Here is a 17,664-nt window from a genome sequence, read left to right on the forward strand (position 1 = left end):
CTGAAACTGTGTACTGGAGGGGGAACTGCAGCAGTTTTGGGTCTGTTTCACTTTATAGACTCCTCTAATGAGTGTGGGGGAAAGTATTGTGTGAGTCTATTCTCCATCAGTATAGCAATGGTAAATACTTTGATCTTACATGGTAGGATGGATGTTTCTCTGCAGTATTCATCATATTAGAGAACTATTAGTTAAACCATTACTGTCCGTGTGAAGTTTCTTGTATATTCCTCTGGTTTCTATATCATGTTGGCTGTTACAACACAGTGGAAATGACCCACATCTGATTTTCATTTAGGATTAATAAAAAAAATTCATTTGTAATTTTGGAATAGGTAACTGACATGTCTATAGTCTGAAATTTTTTCCCAGGATGTATATCCTGAAGGTCACCAAGTTTCTGTATTACAAACCTTTGAAGTTATTTCTGTTGTACATTAAACATTGAAAAAACCCTGCAGTGAAATTTAAATGCAGCTTCCCTATTTGTGTTACCTAAACTCCACCACTCCTTTTGATGCCTTCGTTTTGTCTCTCACTGAACAATATTTTAGTTGCAGATGGCCTTGCTCTTCTGAGAACTCCTTCTTGCAGACCTTTTCTGTACTATATTTTTATGTTTGTATTCAGAATCAAATTCTGAAGGCAAAGTAATTATTAAGGATCTATTTAAGGGTAGATATTTTGAAAAGTTTTTTTCTGATATAATGTAGTATTGAAGCAAGTAAGACTATGATTATATTAGTATGCATCTTTCCTAATAAATAAAAACAAATTTTGCCCACCTGTTTGGTATACTTGAAGTAATTTGTAACTGCTGATATGAGAAACTCTTCAGAACAGCTTGCTCTTTGGAAGATTATCATGCTTAAATTAAGCTTGTCTTTCTTTTTTTTTTGGTCCATTGTGGCTTTTTTCTAATGTTCTGGCTAACACATTTGAACTAACAAGCCTTAAAACTCTAAAACAGAGAAGGGGACTTCACTATGTAAAGTGAAGCTAAGGACCACTGGAAAGTCTAAACTTCCAACTGCACTAGGTAGTTAACGTGGACTAAACTACTTCATCAGAATTCTAAGCTTCAGCTTAAAATTATATCTCAAAAACCCCATTTAAAGTGGTGCAAATTCTTCTCAAAAACATTAATTTCATTTTTTTTCTTTTTGTATTTAATAATGCTGTCTCCTGAGGTACTGTATTCAAAATATTTCCATGCTGTTGAAGAAATGTGAAATGAGTATGTGTGTGTGCTTTGTTTTCATTTTGTTTTTTTAAGAGAGTCCTTAATACGGACTGCATTCCAGTGTCTTCAGCTGGTTGTGACCGACTTCCTTCCTACCATGCCGTGTACTTGTCTGCAGATAGTTGTTGAAGTTGCAGGAAGCTTTGGACTTCACAATCAAGAGCTAAATATTAGCTTAACTTCAATTGGTTTACTGGTGAGTTTTTAATTAACCTACAGTGATGCTGCTTCAGGCTTTCATTTTTCCTTTTCTTCTGTAATGAAAACTTTTCTGTAGCCAGTTATACAAATGAAAACCATAAAGTAGCTTTTTGGATTCTTACTGAACTCCCATTCTGTCATTTGGAATTGTAGGTAAATTGAGTGAGCACATCTTACCTTTAATCTCCATGATTCCTGCCTTACTAAAAGAAATAACATTGCATTGTAAGCATGTTCATCAGTATGTTATTTTTAATACATTTTTTTACAAAATATGTATTAAAATGATGAGTTCATTCTTCATAACAGGAACCTAAAAGCTAAGAAAGAAGAGTAATTTTTGGACCTTGCAAAATTTATTTGCTGATCTTATTTCACCAGTGTAGGGAAATTAATATCTTGATGTACTTTGCAAAATACTTTGTGAAAATAAGAGACAATTTCTTTCATGAACATTAAAGCATTACCCTATTTTTATTGTACAACACCTTATGTCTTATTTATTTTCTAGTGGAATATTTCAGATTATTTTTTCCAAAGAGGTGAAATCATTGAAAAGGAGCTAAACAAAGAAGAAGCAGTGTTGCAGAAACAGGCAGAAGAAAAGGGGGTGTTGCTGAACAGACCTTTCCATCCTGCATCACCATTTGACTGTCTTTGGTTATGCCTGTATGCCAAACTTGGAGAGCTGTGTGTGGATCCCCGACCTGCAGTTAGAAAGAGCGCTGGGCAGACGTTGTTTTCTACTATTGGTGCTCATGGAACTTTGCTGCAACATTCCACGTGGCACACAGTAATATGGAAGGTATGATGTGTAAGCTTCCTCTGAAGGTTTTGTAAAGAGCATTTACGTTTTATTAACCAATAACTATTTACCATTTAATAACCACATCATTTAGATAATTTAAGACTTTTAAAAGATAACATAAGATGGCAGAAATCTAATCTTTTGGGTTTTGGGAATGTTTTTCATACTTTGTCTTCTCTGGCTTTTAAAGCCTCTTCTAAAATACAATTTTAATATCCTAATAATTTATTTTTTACTCAAAAGTTTGATAAAAAGATGGTGTCCTTTCTACAAGAATGACTTATCTTTTGTGTGAAAATGGAGATGTTTGAGGGCCATGTGACAGGGCTGATCTGGTATTAGATAGAGCCTTGCTTTGCATTCTGGTTTGGATCTATCAGAATGCTGTGTTCTAAGTCATGGTCGTGTTTGTTGTGCTTTATGGAAACTTTGGACTATATTTGAACCTGCCTGTTGTACCTGTGAAGCATCTGAGATCCACTGGTTTTAGCTTTCTCCTGGTGCTGACACTGTTCTTGGTAGGTTTGAGTGTCCTATTTCCAGCCTTTCTCAAGTCAGTTGACTGATTGTTAATCTTGACTGCTGTGGAGACTATTTAGAACAAGGGAATTTTCAGGGTGACATAGTGACAGGATAATGAAAGAATTTGTTGGTTTACCATGAATGCAGCCATGTTATTTGAAAAGTTGCATTTTTCCTCTTTTTTTTTCTGGCTGTTACAGGTTTTATTTCACCTGTTGGATAGGGTTCGAGAATCTTCTACAACAGCTGACAAAGAGAAGATTGAATCAGGAGGAGGCAACATTCTCATTCATCATTCAAGGGATACAGCTGAGAAACAGTGGGCTGAGACATGGGTGTTAACACTGGCTGGAGTTGCAAGGATATTTAACACTAGGAGATACTTACTGCAGCCTCTAGGTAAAATTTATAGATATTAAAAGCCACAATGATAAACTTTCTTCTTTTGTATGTTCTTTTCAGTTAATGTACTGGGCAAGATGCTTAGCTCAAACTTAGCTCAAAAATATTTTTTGTTGTGTCACCTCAAAAGTTATGAAAATTATGGAGTTATTAATTCATGCTTCATAGAGCCAAAAATTGTAACTGCAGATTTCCTCTTCTGTATTATGGTACTTGAGATTAAATCTCAGTAGTCACAATTCAGTCCCAATTCTGGGTGCTGAATAGCTTTAAATTATAGTAGACTGATAACAATAATACTTTGTCTTCTCTTTGTTCTTGTCTGAACATGCTTTTCCTTTTATCTGTCTAAGGGAATGCAACACTTGCATGGATCTCTTCTGTGGTATCAGTGTGTCAAATTTAACAGTACTCTGAGAACACAAAGAGAACTTACCTGTAAAGTCAGTGGAGTATTGAACATTTTCATTGTTCAGCTGTATGTAGTAATATTTTACAATAGCTTAGTAATTTCTAGAAGGGAAAAGTGCAAAAGGAATAGAGATTGTATAGCTTACAAAGAAAAGTTCTCATTAGGTTATTCTACCTTCAGCATCCTGTAGTATGCAGTTAATGTATATTAACTGGATATAAGTTGTATTTCATTTTGGTCATTTGTGATACAGGTATCAACATATTAATAGCTAGTAAGTGTATCAGTCATTTGCAGAAATGTGGTAGACTTTAGGCTATATTAAACATGAGTTAAAACTGAATAAAAATTAGAACTACCTTAATTATTCAAACCCTGTAATTAGTAATATAGAAAATTGAAGGTTAAGGCTAAATTTAATGAAAAACTCAAATGCCTCAAATGAAATGTTTCCACAGTACAATTATTTGAGCATTTTAAAATCAATTCTTTATAAATGCATTGCACGAGTATTTGCTTTAATTTGACCCTTAATTCCTTGTGTGGGTTTAACCCTTCTTGAAATCAACAGGCATCTGGTATATTTAAGAATAAATCTGGCTTACTATACTGAATGAATAAAATGTATTTTACTGGTATGGGATGTGGTATGTGATCTTTTGCTAGGAAATTTAGCAGGAACATAGGTATATTGTTTCATTCTTCATATTTTTATGTTTCTCTGTCACATTCATTCTTTCAGCTTACGGTTGAACTGGTATAAAAGTCATTCAAGCGGCCACTTAATCTCTTGAAATTTCTGTGTATTAGACTAACATGTACATGAGCAGCCTTTTAGAGAGGCAGGGTGGGTGGGAATGGGAATAGGAAGCAAGTTCCAAATTGATTTTTTCCGTCCTCTTTTTTTAAATAGGAGACTTTTCCCAAGCCTGGGATGTTCTTCTTGATCACATCCAGTCAGCAGCACTTAGCAAAAATAATGAAGTTTCCTTGGCTGCTCTGAAAAGCTTCCAGGAAATCCTGCAAATTGTTTCTCCTGTTCGAGACTCTGAGAAGCCTGAGACACCACCTGCCATCAATGTTTCTGTACCTTTGGTGGTAGGGACAACCACTGCCACTAGTCTTGGCAGATCATTCATGAGAACTGACTCCATAGGAGAAAGAATAGGAAGATATAATGGATCTGAACCTCCTGTAATAACAGATGAGATTGAAGATTTGAATCTTTGGTGGGCAGCCTGGAACAGCTGGTATAGGATTGGATCAGAAAGTACAAGGCCTCCAATTACTTGTGATAAATTGACTTTCATTCCCAGCCAGCCTTTTCTTACAGCTTTAATTCAAATATTCCCAGCTCTTTACCAACACATCAAAACTGGTTTCAGCATGGATGATCTCCAAAAGCTCGGTGTCATTTTGCACGGCGCTGTTTCAGTTCCAATCAGTTCAGATGCTTCCCCTTTCATCCTTCCATCTTACACTGAAGCAGTTCTGACAAGTTTACAGGAAGCAGTGCTTACAGCTTTAGATGTTTTACAAAAGGTAATCATGCAACTTCTAGTGTGTGAAAGGTAAACTACAGTGTGTGCTACTTCTATTCTGTAGAACTATAGTGGGGTGATTTAAGCATGATTTAAAAAATTATTTATAATTGCACAGTGTGTTGTATTTTAACAATCAGATCTCCATTCCTGCTGCAGAATAGATGCTCTGCGTTGAAAGGAATGGTGTAATCTTTATGAAATGTGCTTTTGCTTGATTGCAGAAGTACCTTAAGTGTTGTGCTGTGTTTGTAGCCATTTATGTGTCCATCTAACATTGAAGTACTGTTGATACTGAAGGTCTGTACATGGAGATGGAGGAGCAGTCCCACAAACAGTGTTCCACATGATGTCCAGGTGCTGCCATGAACAGTCTAGAAAGAACAGCAATTATGAGAACTTACAGTTTACACAAAGCATAAAATATAGAAGGTTCTCTGGCAGATTACCTACATTCTGGACTCTTAATAATCAGATATATAAGGAAAATGCTGCATCTCTGCTTAAGAAATTCTTACTATAGAACTCATGCTCAAAGAGCACCCTTCATGCAAGTAAATCTATAAACAGCAAATGAGAGTGCTCTTTCTCTGAAAGCCAAAAAAAAAAGAAAATAATGCTGCTTGTTTCTTTCTTTTTGCAGTTGTAGCATATCCCTTGCAAAATTCAGTGCTCATTCACAAAACTTATTTATTCAAAAGAAGCAGAGTTGATAATGAATTAAATAATGCATTTATATTAAGCACTACTTTAAAAAAACACCCCCCCCACAAAAAAAAAGAGCCCCCACAAACTTACTTGGGAAGTGCCAGAATTAAAATGTCCACATGAACTGACTTCATTCCATTTGGGATTTCATGTTACTTTGCTTAACTATGTGGCCATGTATCCCCCTGGCTGCTGTCAGGATCCTGCCCCATTTAGCTCATGAAACACATGGTGGCTGACAAATGAGCAGCAATTCAGTGTCTTGTTTTTTCTTTTGCTTAGTGTGAGGTGATTAATCTCAAACATATGCAAGCAAGGTAGAATAGTTACCTTGCAGCCATCCCTTTAGCTGATGGTTTTAACAAATATTCATTCATGTGTTTTGAAAACAGAGGTATAACAATAGCATCATGAAAAGGCTTGGCTTGGAAGGAACCTTAAAAATCATCTAGTTCCAACCATCCCTGCCATGAAAATGCTATAGAGTGAATTATTTTGTTTAAATTTCAATTCAGTTTGCTCGGATAGAAGTTGGTATTGAATCTCAGTTTTGTATGTGGGTGTGTAAATAACATGAAGTTTTAAAACCAATCATGTCTACATTTTCAGCCTTTTCCAGTCAGTCCCCTTTACCCTCTCTTTTCCAGCAAGTCAGTCTAACCCAAATCCAGTTTTTCCCATTTGATCAGTCCATTTATTTATTTCATATTTTTCTGGTTTTTAGTCTTCATATCCAGATGATCTTAGTTTCCAAAGGCTGCAGGCATTAGGGCTTTTCAAAGAAGGGGTTACCAAAGTTTTTAGCATGGGGAAAAACTGCACATTATTATACTCTTGTTCTTGTTAAGATATTTTAGCTGAAGGTTTCAAAACAGTAACCAAAGCCATAACTCTACATGAGAAAGTGAGACATCTCCCCTTCCCCACTCCCAGTTTCCATGGGTTACCATGGCAGTTACAAGCCTTTGCAAATACAGACTTCCATAAGAGGGTACCTCAAACCTCCTATCCTACCTATAGTTATGTTACTAACACAATAGCACTGAAGTTCCTAAAAACAGTAATGTGGTTTTGGATATCAGTAAGTTCTGTGAAGTTGTGTGATTGCTCCTCTTGGCTGTATAAACACAGTACAGTTCACATGGCAGGGCAGCCAGCCAGTGCTGATGTGAAGCAAAGGCCATGAGTCAGATGGTTTTGCTTTAGGCCACAGTACCTTCTTCCTCTCTTGAAATCAATTGATACTCTCAGGAGTACACACAGAAAGCATTAAAGAAGTAAATATTTGCAATCTTTGAAACAAAACTTTTCTCTGTATTTGTGTGTAAGATCAGGTTCTTTGCTGATACAGGAAGACTTGGGTCACTTCTGATTTTCCCTGAAGTTGTGGAACAACTTTGCAGTTTGAATAGCATGAAAAGAAACCTAACATTTTTCAGACTGAACCCTGACTAGTTTAATAAATATATTTTATAATGTTATTCCACTAACAAAGGACAGGACACTATTGCAACTCAAGAACATGGGAATGGAAGGGAGCTTTGCATCTCTTTTCAGGCTTCCATATGCTGAGCCCATTTTACACCCTTTGGTTTGTTCTTTTTTCTTTTTATTTCTCATTAGAACTTGTCTTCTAGTCTTTTACTGCTGTAGTATAGGGGGGTTTGAGGTTTTTTGGTAGTGTAAGTACACTGTTCCTGAAATGTTTTCCATTTTAAAGCAAGATTATGAGTTTTAGCTATGCCAAACCATATAATTCTCATTTTATTTCTATTCCTCTCTATAAGACACTCTTTCAACTACTTTTTGAAGCCTTCTATCATTTGCTTCTGAGATTTAAATGTTTGTTGAAGTAGAACTTAAAGAAGATGTGGCTGATACAAGACTTATATAAGACTTTATTTTACTGACAAGTCAAAGCAGAGTGAAGAAAAGTTATCTTTTATTGGATGAGATAGCTGTATTTACTGAACTATATATGCCCAGGTGTCTTGCAATTTTATTTATTTCTGTAAAGTAACAAAATGTAATTTCCTTAAACAATTGGAACTATACACAATCTTTCATACAGCATGACTCTTGCATAGTCTTATATGGGGAGTTTTCTGTAGGAGTTCCTTGTACTGATGCATGTGTTAGAGCAAAAACTCAAGAAATATATATTAAACTTCTTTTATTTTCTTTTGATAAAGGCTATATGTGTGGGCTCAGAAGGTATGCAGATAATGTATCCTGCAATCTTTGATCAACTACTGGCCTTTGTAGAATTTTCCTGCAAGCCTCCACAGTATGGACAGTTGGAAACAAAGCACATTGCAAATGCAAAGTATAATCAGGTAATTAATTAGAAATCTCACTCGTTTCACTTGGCTGGTTAATCCAATTCAGCTTCAGATATAGGTTGTCCAGCAAGATGCATTTGTTCAAACTGTAAAAATTTAACTGCATGTTGTATAATAAGTTTTTTTTAAATGCTTTTGTTCTCTTCTTTTACTCCCTTTGCATTTTTCTTTGCTTTTGTACTTCATATTCCTTCATGTAGGAAAGGTCTGGCTTGGACACCAGACAAATGTGTCTGAATTTGTACATGAATTAATCTAAAATAATTTGTCCTACAAGAGATACTAAATTTAACACAGAGGCATGATAATTTTGAATGGCGAAAATTCCCTCAAGCTTCAGATTTTTGAATTGCACGTGCTGTAAAGAAATGGAACGTGTTCAGTAATTCTTATTATCTGTGTTCACTGCTGTTCACTAAGCATGAGCATCTGATTCAGTGTAATCAAAGAGGTAACTATTATGTATGTATTAATTCTTCTTATTCTGTTTGTCCTGCAACACAATGGAATCACACTAGATACAACTATTTGCACCGGTGAGTTAAATTTCCTTAAAGATTGTCCTAATGTAGTTGTCTTGCTTAGACTGCAACATTTCTCCTATTTAAATGTACTTTACTTCAATGTAGAGTACATTTTCATAGCCAGACTATGTTGTATTTGCAGTTTTGTGGCTTGGACCATATTCTTAGCAAACCTTGCATGCATTAAACAGAGAGTTCAGTGCAAAACATACACTTTCTGTTCCTTAATTAATATGTTTTCACACATAATTTACTAATTCCTTTTCCTAGGCGGAGTGGGTGGCATTGAATTACGTACCGTTTGCAGAGAGATCATTGGAAGTTGTGGTGGACTTATACCAAAAGACAGCTTGCCACAAAGCTGTGGTAACAGAGAAGGTTCTTCAGAACATTATTAAGGTAAAAGTTTGACCTGCATGTGCTCTGAATTTAATGAGCTTATACTGAAAATCACAAGTTTTATTTTACACAAGCTAGTGTCAACAAACACTTCCTGGGAAGCTTCAAGCTGTAGCAAACAGATTGATATTTTATGAAGATGAGCAGCAGGGAATAATTTCTTTTGAAGCTGAAAGGCTATTTATTAGTCTATTTGTACTGTTCTTAGCTGGTTAATGTCAGCATCAGTATTTCAATATTATGATAAAAATTAACAAATGTGTTAGGCCCCAAAATGTTCATCTTTGAAAGTGTTATGCACATGAGTGTGGTAAGTAGGTGCCTTAGTAAATATGGCATTGAAGGCCAAAGCCCAGTTTCTGTAGACTGGCATAAAAACTTTGGGGATGTATGCTCTGTTACTTTCGATTTGCTTTGAGTGACTTCATGTGTCATTGCATCTCTCAAGTGTTACCTAATAATACATGAACATTACATATACCTATATACACCTTACAATACATAATAAATGTAGCTAATATACCTTTAAAGTGAAATTGTCAAATGCTTCACTTTTTTTTGACCATTCAATTTCAGCAAAAAATTTTAGTAAATAATGGAAGTAATATTTTCCAGAAGTCTGGAAAATAAGAATGTGTCTGATGTGGCTTGTTTGCAATGACTTGGCTGACATCAGGATTTTCCTGTATAGAAATTTAGAAACCTGAATGTGTTTAAACCAGGTGATATTATTTGAAATCTGTTTTGGATGAAATATTTGTGTTTCAAAGTTAAATAGTTGTTTTCCACTTCTGTTTTAATGGGGTTGGTGGAACTGATAGAAATATCACTTTTTAATAACATTTGCAGTTGATAACAATAGGATCTATTGTGATATATGAAAATGCTTTTAAATTTATTTTTCATGTTTCTAAAGCCCATGTTGATTTTGGAATTAGATTTGACACATATGACCAAAAGCAGCAGAAAAAAAGTTTTGTTTATTTCTAGGGTTAGAGTCTAGCTGTCATGATTTTTTGCCATAGAGAGTTCATTATAATTGACTCCCTTGTGAGAGTCAGAGTGAGTCTTTCCTCCTTTTGCTTTCCTCAGCTCGGAGACTGCGCTAAAGGCATGGGAGGCACAGATACAGTACCTGGATTTAGTCACTATATATTTGAAATGTCAAGTAAATAATTGGTTTTCCAAGAAAACCAAAAACTTACTATCAGGTTCTAAAGTTCGACTAGCAGTACTAAAAAGAATGCATATACGTGTAAATAGTTCATATGCCTAATTAAAAAAAGTTATTAATGACTTTGTTTTATAGATACTGAAGATGACTTTCTATCTAAAAGACTTAAAATTTGCTGTACTTTCATCTGCTTTAAATTTGAGTTGTATTGTAGCCTTTATCTTAGAATTTCACTAACTGTTCTTATGTTCAAAATTCATGTGGTTTAACAGTCAATAATGACCAGATTTCTTCCAGTGTTTGTGTTCCACTGTTGAAAGTTCAACTTTACTAGGAAAAATTTAAATGCAATGAGGCTCCTTTTCTTTACTGTGGAAGCACTTGGGATGGCTTTGTAGGGACTGAATTCTCCAGAATACATTTGTGATAACAGACTGCCTGCAGTCTCTTATGTGCTAGGAAAGCCCATTTGGCAGACTAAGCAGAAATGGTGGATGGCAATACAGAAAAAGAAAATTAGTATGTGATTTTGTAGTGTAAATGATGATGGATCAATTCTGACTTCTAACCTTGTACTTGGCTACAGACCTGTGCTTTAGCCAGCATGTATATGATAAATATGATAAATTATCTTCAGAACTGCACTTGTAAAAGGCCATCTCCTATACTAGCAGAAAAGGTAGGGATTGTGTATTGCCATCTATGACAGTGTTCTCCAAGATCTTGTGCAGAAGCTTGCTGTAATCTTAGATTTATCTGAGCAGCTATAAATTTTGTTTTGACTTTCATTTTGCAGACCCTTAGAATACCTCTTAGTCTGAAGTACTCATGTCCTTCTGAAAGCACATGGAAGCTAGCTGTGTCCTCTCTTCTCAAAGTTCTCTCCATTGGACTGCCTGTTGCAAGGCAGCATGCATCTTCTGGAAAATTTGACAGTATGTGGCCAGAGCTAGCAAATACTTTTGAAGACTTTTTATTTACAAAAAGGTAAACACAACTTTCTTTTTTTATTTTTAAAGGAAAATATTCATGAGTAATTTGTTCACTATACGTGACAGTAGAGCTATTTGACATATGAAAATTATTTTAATGAATGATGGAAAAGAGGTAACCAATCTTCCTACTTCAAAAAGCTCTATTTTTAGAAAGCAATACAAAAAGCTTCAATCAAAAGGTGAAGTGTAAGAGCAACAAAGAGCTCATCTGAACTCTCAATATATGGCATAGTCTTTCTGAACAGGACAGAGAGCTCTGTATGAACTCCAAGGATGTTTGTTCTAGATTTGATAGAGTTGCTGATATGTACACAATTTGTTCCTTTCTTCACTTTGAACAGAGTTGCAATGGTATTTTTTCTAATTAACAGCATTAACTATATGTATTTGTCCGGAGTTCCATCTTGAAATACTCCACTTACTGTGAATTTTTGAAAATTATTTAGTACACTGCTGTTCACTTAGAAGCCCATAGTTATATTTGTTTCTACCTAACATAAATTGACTGCACCTTAATAATTAACCACACTTTATTGAAGATACTCTTTGAAAATTGTAGTTAAATAGTCATATTTAAGACTATAAAGATGGACAGATTCCTCTCAAAAATGAAACACAGTCTCAATCTACAACGGGCAGGCTGAGAAAGTCCAGAAGTGAAAAACGGTAATGATCAGAGACAGACAGTTTAATCACAGAATCATAGAATGGTTTGAGTTGGAAAGGCTCTTAAAGATCATCTAGTTCCAGACAGCCTGCCATGGGCAGGACACCCTCTACTAGACCAGGTTGTTCAGATCCCCATCCAGCCCAGCCTTTGATCTATTTGTTCAAATAAAAGACTACAACATTAGCAAAACATTGTAAATTTTCAGAATATAATAAAAGCTTGCTTCAGAGAAGAATTTTTTTGTCCCTTGGCAATGGGTAAAAACTTGTTTCAGTACAGCAAAGATTTTCTAGGTTAGACACTAAGAGAATCTTTTACTCTAAGGAAGGTTAGGTATTTTAGATAATTGCTTAGGAGTGGTGTGGAATTTCCATCTTCTGTAAACATCTGTGGACAAGCATTTTTTAGGAGTAGTTTAAATAAATATATCTAATGGTGTTTTAGAATAAAAAACAAGGTGGAACATGAAAAATATTTTCAGTAGCAAATAAATCTTTCTTTTGAACAGAAAACAGTAGTGTTCTTCAGTGCCTTACACTAATCTGCTATGTGTTTAGTTTTGAAACACACAAAAGTCAGCAACCAAACACAGCTGTATTTACTAATGATGGATAAATACCAGCTTGCCCAAAACAAACAAGCAAACAAAAAAAAAAATACCAATGAAAATATATTCTAGAGACACATGTGTTGCTAGTGGAAATGCATAATAATGAATGGGTTTGGAATATCATCAGTAGGATTACCATTGATAGGAAGGCAATCAGGTGAAAAACCTTCCTATTGGTTTTGCATGTCCTTGAAAAAAAATTCTATGAAGTAGGAGGACCTTAAAATAGAAAAGGTCATCCATGATGGAATAAAAGGCCCTTCAGTCAGCCAAGTTTTTATTTTACGCTTCACTGCTTCTTTAATGTAAAATAATCCTTGCAGTATCTTGCTTGGTTTTCTTTTCAGCTGCAGTTAGTATTCTTGCTTCCATTCTGAGACAGGCAGTCCACGTCAGTTAACACTCTGTAATCTATATCATTGTTGGGTGATCAGAATTCAGATGAAGGTTTTTCACGTTATTGTAGAAGAGCATATGTTCACTTAAAAGTTGCTTTGGAAATACATATTACTATTTGTTGTAATTTAATTATTCCTAAATATTTGCAAAGCAAATTAAACATTTCTGATTTGCATATTCTTAGCTGAACAAGACTAGTACTGCTACGGCTTTCTGGTATTAATTGTTCATAAATTCAGGGAAGCAAAATTATCACAGCTCTTTAGTGTAATTCAGGGTAATCCACGATCATCTGCATGACTTTTTGGCCAAATCTGTTTGTCTATAACAAATATGTTTAATTTACAGTGAGCGATTTATACTTTACTTGAATATTATTTCAAATGTAGAAATTTCATCTTAATGTGTTGCTTGCTAGAAACTATTACTCTTTATGTTAATTCTAATACCTTTTGTCATTTATCATGTATGGACAAATACTCTCTGGAGTTAGAAGAAAAAATACTACTTGTGTGAATATTTATGATGCCTTATGATGTCTGTTTTGACTTAAGTCTGGTTTTGCCTCTTTAGCAACCAGAGTGTATACTATAATTTAAAACACACAATGTGTTTTAGCGAAATTTTTTTCATCCTAATTAAAGGTGTCTTAGAAAAATGTAGGAAACTTTTTTTCACTTAGAAACTTTAAAGTTCAAATTAATTTAAAGCACTAAAAATAGGCCAGTATATTGTAGAACCACATGGCTACAGCAAGATAATTTGACCTGTTAGTGTAATTAATGGCCATTATCATTATGCTTTCCAGGCTTCTTGTGAGTAGATTAATTTTGCTTATGTAGTTGTATTTTGTGTGGCTACAGAATGTCTGGGGTTGGTTTTTTTTACCTCCCTAATGCTCATCTTTTTCTAAATAGCAGTTTGCCTTCCAAGTGTATGGTTGTCCTACATACAGTTAAAGCCTTGTCCCTTGGTATCTTTAGGATAGACAGATAGACTTTCTGTTCTTTCTATCAGCCTGAGCCTTGTGCTCCTAAAAAACATTAAAGCTGAAAAGGGAATACATCTTCCTCATGCCACTAGTCAGGACAATTAGTAATAGCAGTCATTTTTCCTTTTCTTCATCCTCCTCATTCTCCTCCTCCTCCCCATATTGCTACTGAGGCATATCTCTCTCGCTGTGATGCAAGGAGGGCTCTAGAGATAGCTGTGGAAGTTCCCCACATTGAGGTAATTCTCTTCTGATTTCCTCTGCTAAAATCTTTCTGCACTCTGTGCAAGATGCTCTGAGACTACCCTTGGCAAGTAAAGCAACCTGTCCTTTTTGGTTTGAAATTTGCTAAATTGTGTCTTCTAGTGGTTTATAAATGCAGTTTACTTAGTCTCTTAAATTTGTGGTGGTTCCACTTGTAAGGAAGTTGAATTCAGAATTTTCAAATTTAGTGCGTGCTTTCTTTTTTTTTTTTTTTTTTTTTTGTAATTCTAATAGAAAACATATGCTAGTCATAGTGGGGCCTTATTCCAGGGTAATTTGAGAGAATCTATTCACTGTTTTGAAAAGAACAGCTAAAATTTATTGCTGAGTTGACATACATGTCATCCTTCAGGTTGCAAGGGAAGGCAGTGAGAATGTACTTTCCAACTATCCATATTAATCCTTTATTTAAGGACAGCTAGGTGGTATAGAACTGGTTTTGTTGTGTTTCCTATTTATTTATATTAACAATTACTTGTGTTTTTTAAAATTCTGGAGCTACTTGCATTTTTGTCCATAACACCAAATCAATTAACAAGCCACAGCTGAGAAGAGGAGAGTGGTTTTAGTTAGATTTGTGACTTGTAAATTTGAATTGGTTTTAGTAACCCTGCTGAACCTGTCAAATGGCTTTACTGCAGCTGTGAGTCAGGTCATCTCTGGTGGCTTTCCAACTGGCAAATGTGTCACACAGGACAGAAAGGTTATTAAGTTAGGTGCAGGAGTGTACGAATCTCACTAAGACCAGCATGGATTGAAAAGGTTTCAAAGCACAAAGAATTTGGGAAATGAAGTTCAGTTGACCCCCCAAGAGGCTCACAGCGAGACAGAGTAACCCCATTACTGCATTATCTGGATTTTTAGCATCCTCTAACATGTCACCCCTTGTGACAGGAATAGTTAGATATATGCAGTTAGACCTGAATATGGTTAGAACTGAAAATCCACTTTCATATGCTGGCATTCTGTAATTTTTCCTAGGCTCTTTGTTTCAATGCAACTGGAATGTTATGCCACAAAATCCCCCTTCCTTTTCTTCCTTCAGTCTTGATACATTTTCATACTCCACATTTTCCACTACAGGCTATATGCAAAGCTAGGTAAATGGCTTCCTTTTGTACCTCGTCTTCAAATCTTTATTCTCCAAGCCTGACTTAGGACTGCTGGGATGGTTCTAAATATGAAACATCTGCCTCTCTGTAAGACTCACAAAAGCCTTAATGCAGTCAGTCTTCTTAGCAACACTGCATAACAGATTTGATTAGGTTTTTTTCCTTTAGTTTACATTAAAATATGCCAGTGCACATTGCCTTATTTTTGTATCTATGTTCTCCACGTTTCTACCTGGCTGAGCGTTGGGTAGGAAAATGAAATTATTTCAGTGATGTTCTAAGTTTTTAACCAATATTTGAAACATTTTTCTGATCTAACTCGTAACTCTTCTAGTCACCGTGGTCCTAGAAAATAATGTGTAGATAGCCTAATATTGTTTCTGGCATTGCAACCGAGTTGGCATTGATTAGACAAGAGGCCACTGTAGTTTGAACCCTTAAACCCCTAAAGCTCTGTGAGTAATTGTATTTAAAATAGTGTCCCACCTCTGTCTTTTGGATAGGAACAGAATTCCAAGCCAGCTATGGAGCTTAAATGAGAGGTGATACTCAATGATGTTTAAAAAGTACAAAGCACAGCAGAAATTCTCTCTGCAGCTTTGTACGACGAGAAATTTCAAATATAGCCAGGAGAGCCCAGGTAAATGAAAAGAAAATGTTACTGTCAGAGCATTAGTGCTTTCTAAGACAGAAGTTTCAACTTTAAAAGAAAAAAAATTAGAGCAAACGACAATTGAGGTGACTCAATAATCTTGATTTTTGTCATAAATCAAGACGACATTTAAAATTAATACATTTCATATAACTTAATTTACACAAAATTGTCTTCCAGTAAGAAGCTGGTATGTTTATTACTTCATATTGTTCTTCTTTCCCAGAGGCTTTCATAGAGGCATGTCATGCCATTATATACAATAAAATTCACTAAATATATGTGTGTGTGTGTATATATAATTTATTAGAGCAGAAGTCTATGCTCACACGAGGCAATTAAATCAATATTTTCCCAAAAGATGCTTCTGAGCAGAGTGCTGTGCACAGCAGGGCTCTGGGTGCTTGTTAGGTCTTTGCTCTTGGCTCTGAAGCCCTCCCTGTGCAGTGGGCAGGGGCTGAGAGCTCTTTCCTCTCTGAGGAAAGTTGCTACATCACACTCATATCTTTTCTGGCTCCTGACCCTCCAGCATGGTTTGGATATGTTGTGCCAGAACAGCAAAGCATTTGGCCCCCAAATAGGTGTATCCGCATAGACAAAAATCTATTTACTCGGGAATAATTTGCTGCATGAACAAATATGTACCATAATCTTTAGTAGGTAAGGTAGCTCAGGTATGGATGACTGGGCAGAAAAGCCTGAACACCTCTTTAAGTAAACCTCAGCTCAGAGAGTGAGTCATAAATTGGAAAGTGTCAGTCTGAAATCTTCCCATGTATTTCAACGTGACCTGCATTTCTATGCATTATAATAACTTAAATTATTATCAAAAGGTTTTGCATATTTAACAACTTTGTGTGTTAGAAAAGGTACTAATTGAACAGCTACTTAATATTTTATTCTATCCTATTTTTTCAACATAAAATTCCAAACTTCCTGACTCCCTAATACACAACCCAGTAATAAATACAATAATTTAATATTTTATTCTTTTATTCATACATGTAACACATGTCTGTTTCACAGATAAAGTGATCTAGACTTTATCTGTATAAAGTCTCTTTGAAGAGCAGAGATATATTTATTTTTCAAGCAGAAACATTGGTGCATGCATAAAACATTCCTATATGTCAAAACTGAAATTTAGCTGTAGATGTGAAGACTGATCTTCAGTATGTTATGCAGAGTATTCAGAAGATGGGGAAAAAGCCTATCTTAGAAAAATCTTCTTTGTCAGCAACATACAGGGGCACTGGAAGAAAAAATCACACAAAACAAAATGTCTGTCAACTAAACTAATCAGATTTGAATTTTTGAGATTTCAAAACCTTCAAGCTTCTTAAGCTTTCATTAAAATTGGCAGTGGGACAGAGGAGACAGGCCCAGATGAGTACTCTTATGAGGACAAGATTGGCACAGGTCCACATTCCTATCCTGGGCAGCTGCCTTGCCTGTGAGCCTCTGCTTAGCTCTGAACTACCCAGCACAGGGTCTGTTGAATCACTTCTGGACATTTCATCTGAAACCAAATTCATATATATATATATATATATATATATATATATATATAATGGAAGAACTCAAAAAAGTTCTAAATTTCTTCAAAACTATTGTTTATAAAATGGATTTTTCTTTTTATAAAATTCATTAAAATGAGAACAAATGCATCATTTCCATTAGCAGGGGAAAAGGACA

The 17,664-nt window shown here is 35.3% G+C and overlaps 1 protein-coding gene across 2 annotated transcripts in view; it reads left to right on the forward strand.

Moving 5' to 3' along the window:
- MON2 (MON2 homolog, regulator of endosome-to-Golgi trafficking) overlaps positions 1-17,664 on the forward strand; it is a 68,126-nt gene that overhangs the window by 41,127 nt on the left and 9,335 nt on the right. Inside the window, exons 23-30 of one of the 2 annotated variants that reach the window (XM_054272647.1) lie at positions 1,277-1,439; positions 1,956-2,249; positions 2,975-3,173; positions 4,502-5,130; positions 8,030-8,173; positions 8,698-8,715; positions 8,974-9,102; positions 11,073-11,263. In XM_054272647.1, coding sequence (XP_054128622.1) covers positions 1,277-1,439; positions 1,956-2,249; positions 2,975-3,173; positions 4,502-5,130; positions 8,030-8,173; positions 8,698-8,715; positions 8,974-9,102; positions 11,073-11,263 — 1,767 coding nt within the window. The remainder of the gene's footprint in view (positions 1-1,276; positions 1,440-1,955; positions 2,250-2,974; positions 3,174-4,501; positions 5,131-8,029; positions 8,174-8,697; positions 8,716-8,973; positions 9,103-11,072; positions 11,264-17,664) is intronic. The other variant, XM_054272656.1, reaches the window with a different exon arrangement.

Source organism: Melozone crissalis, unplaced genomic scaffold (assembly GCF_028551555.1).
Source record: "Melozone crissalis strain CALT ecotype California unplaced genomic scaffold, PUWL_Pcris_2 ptg000004l_1, whole genome shotgun sequence".
Taxonomy (NCBI): domain Eukaryota; kingdom Metazoa; phylum Chordata; class Aves; order Passeriformes; family Passerellidae; genus Melozone; species Melozone crissalis.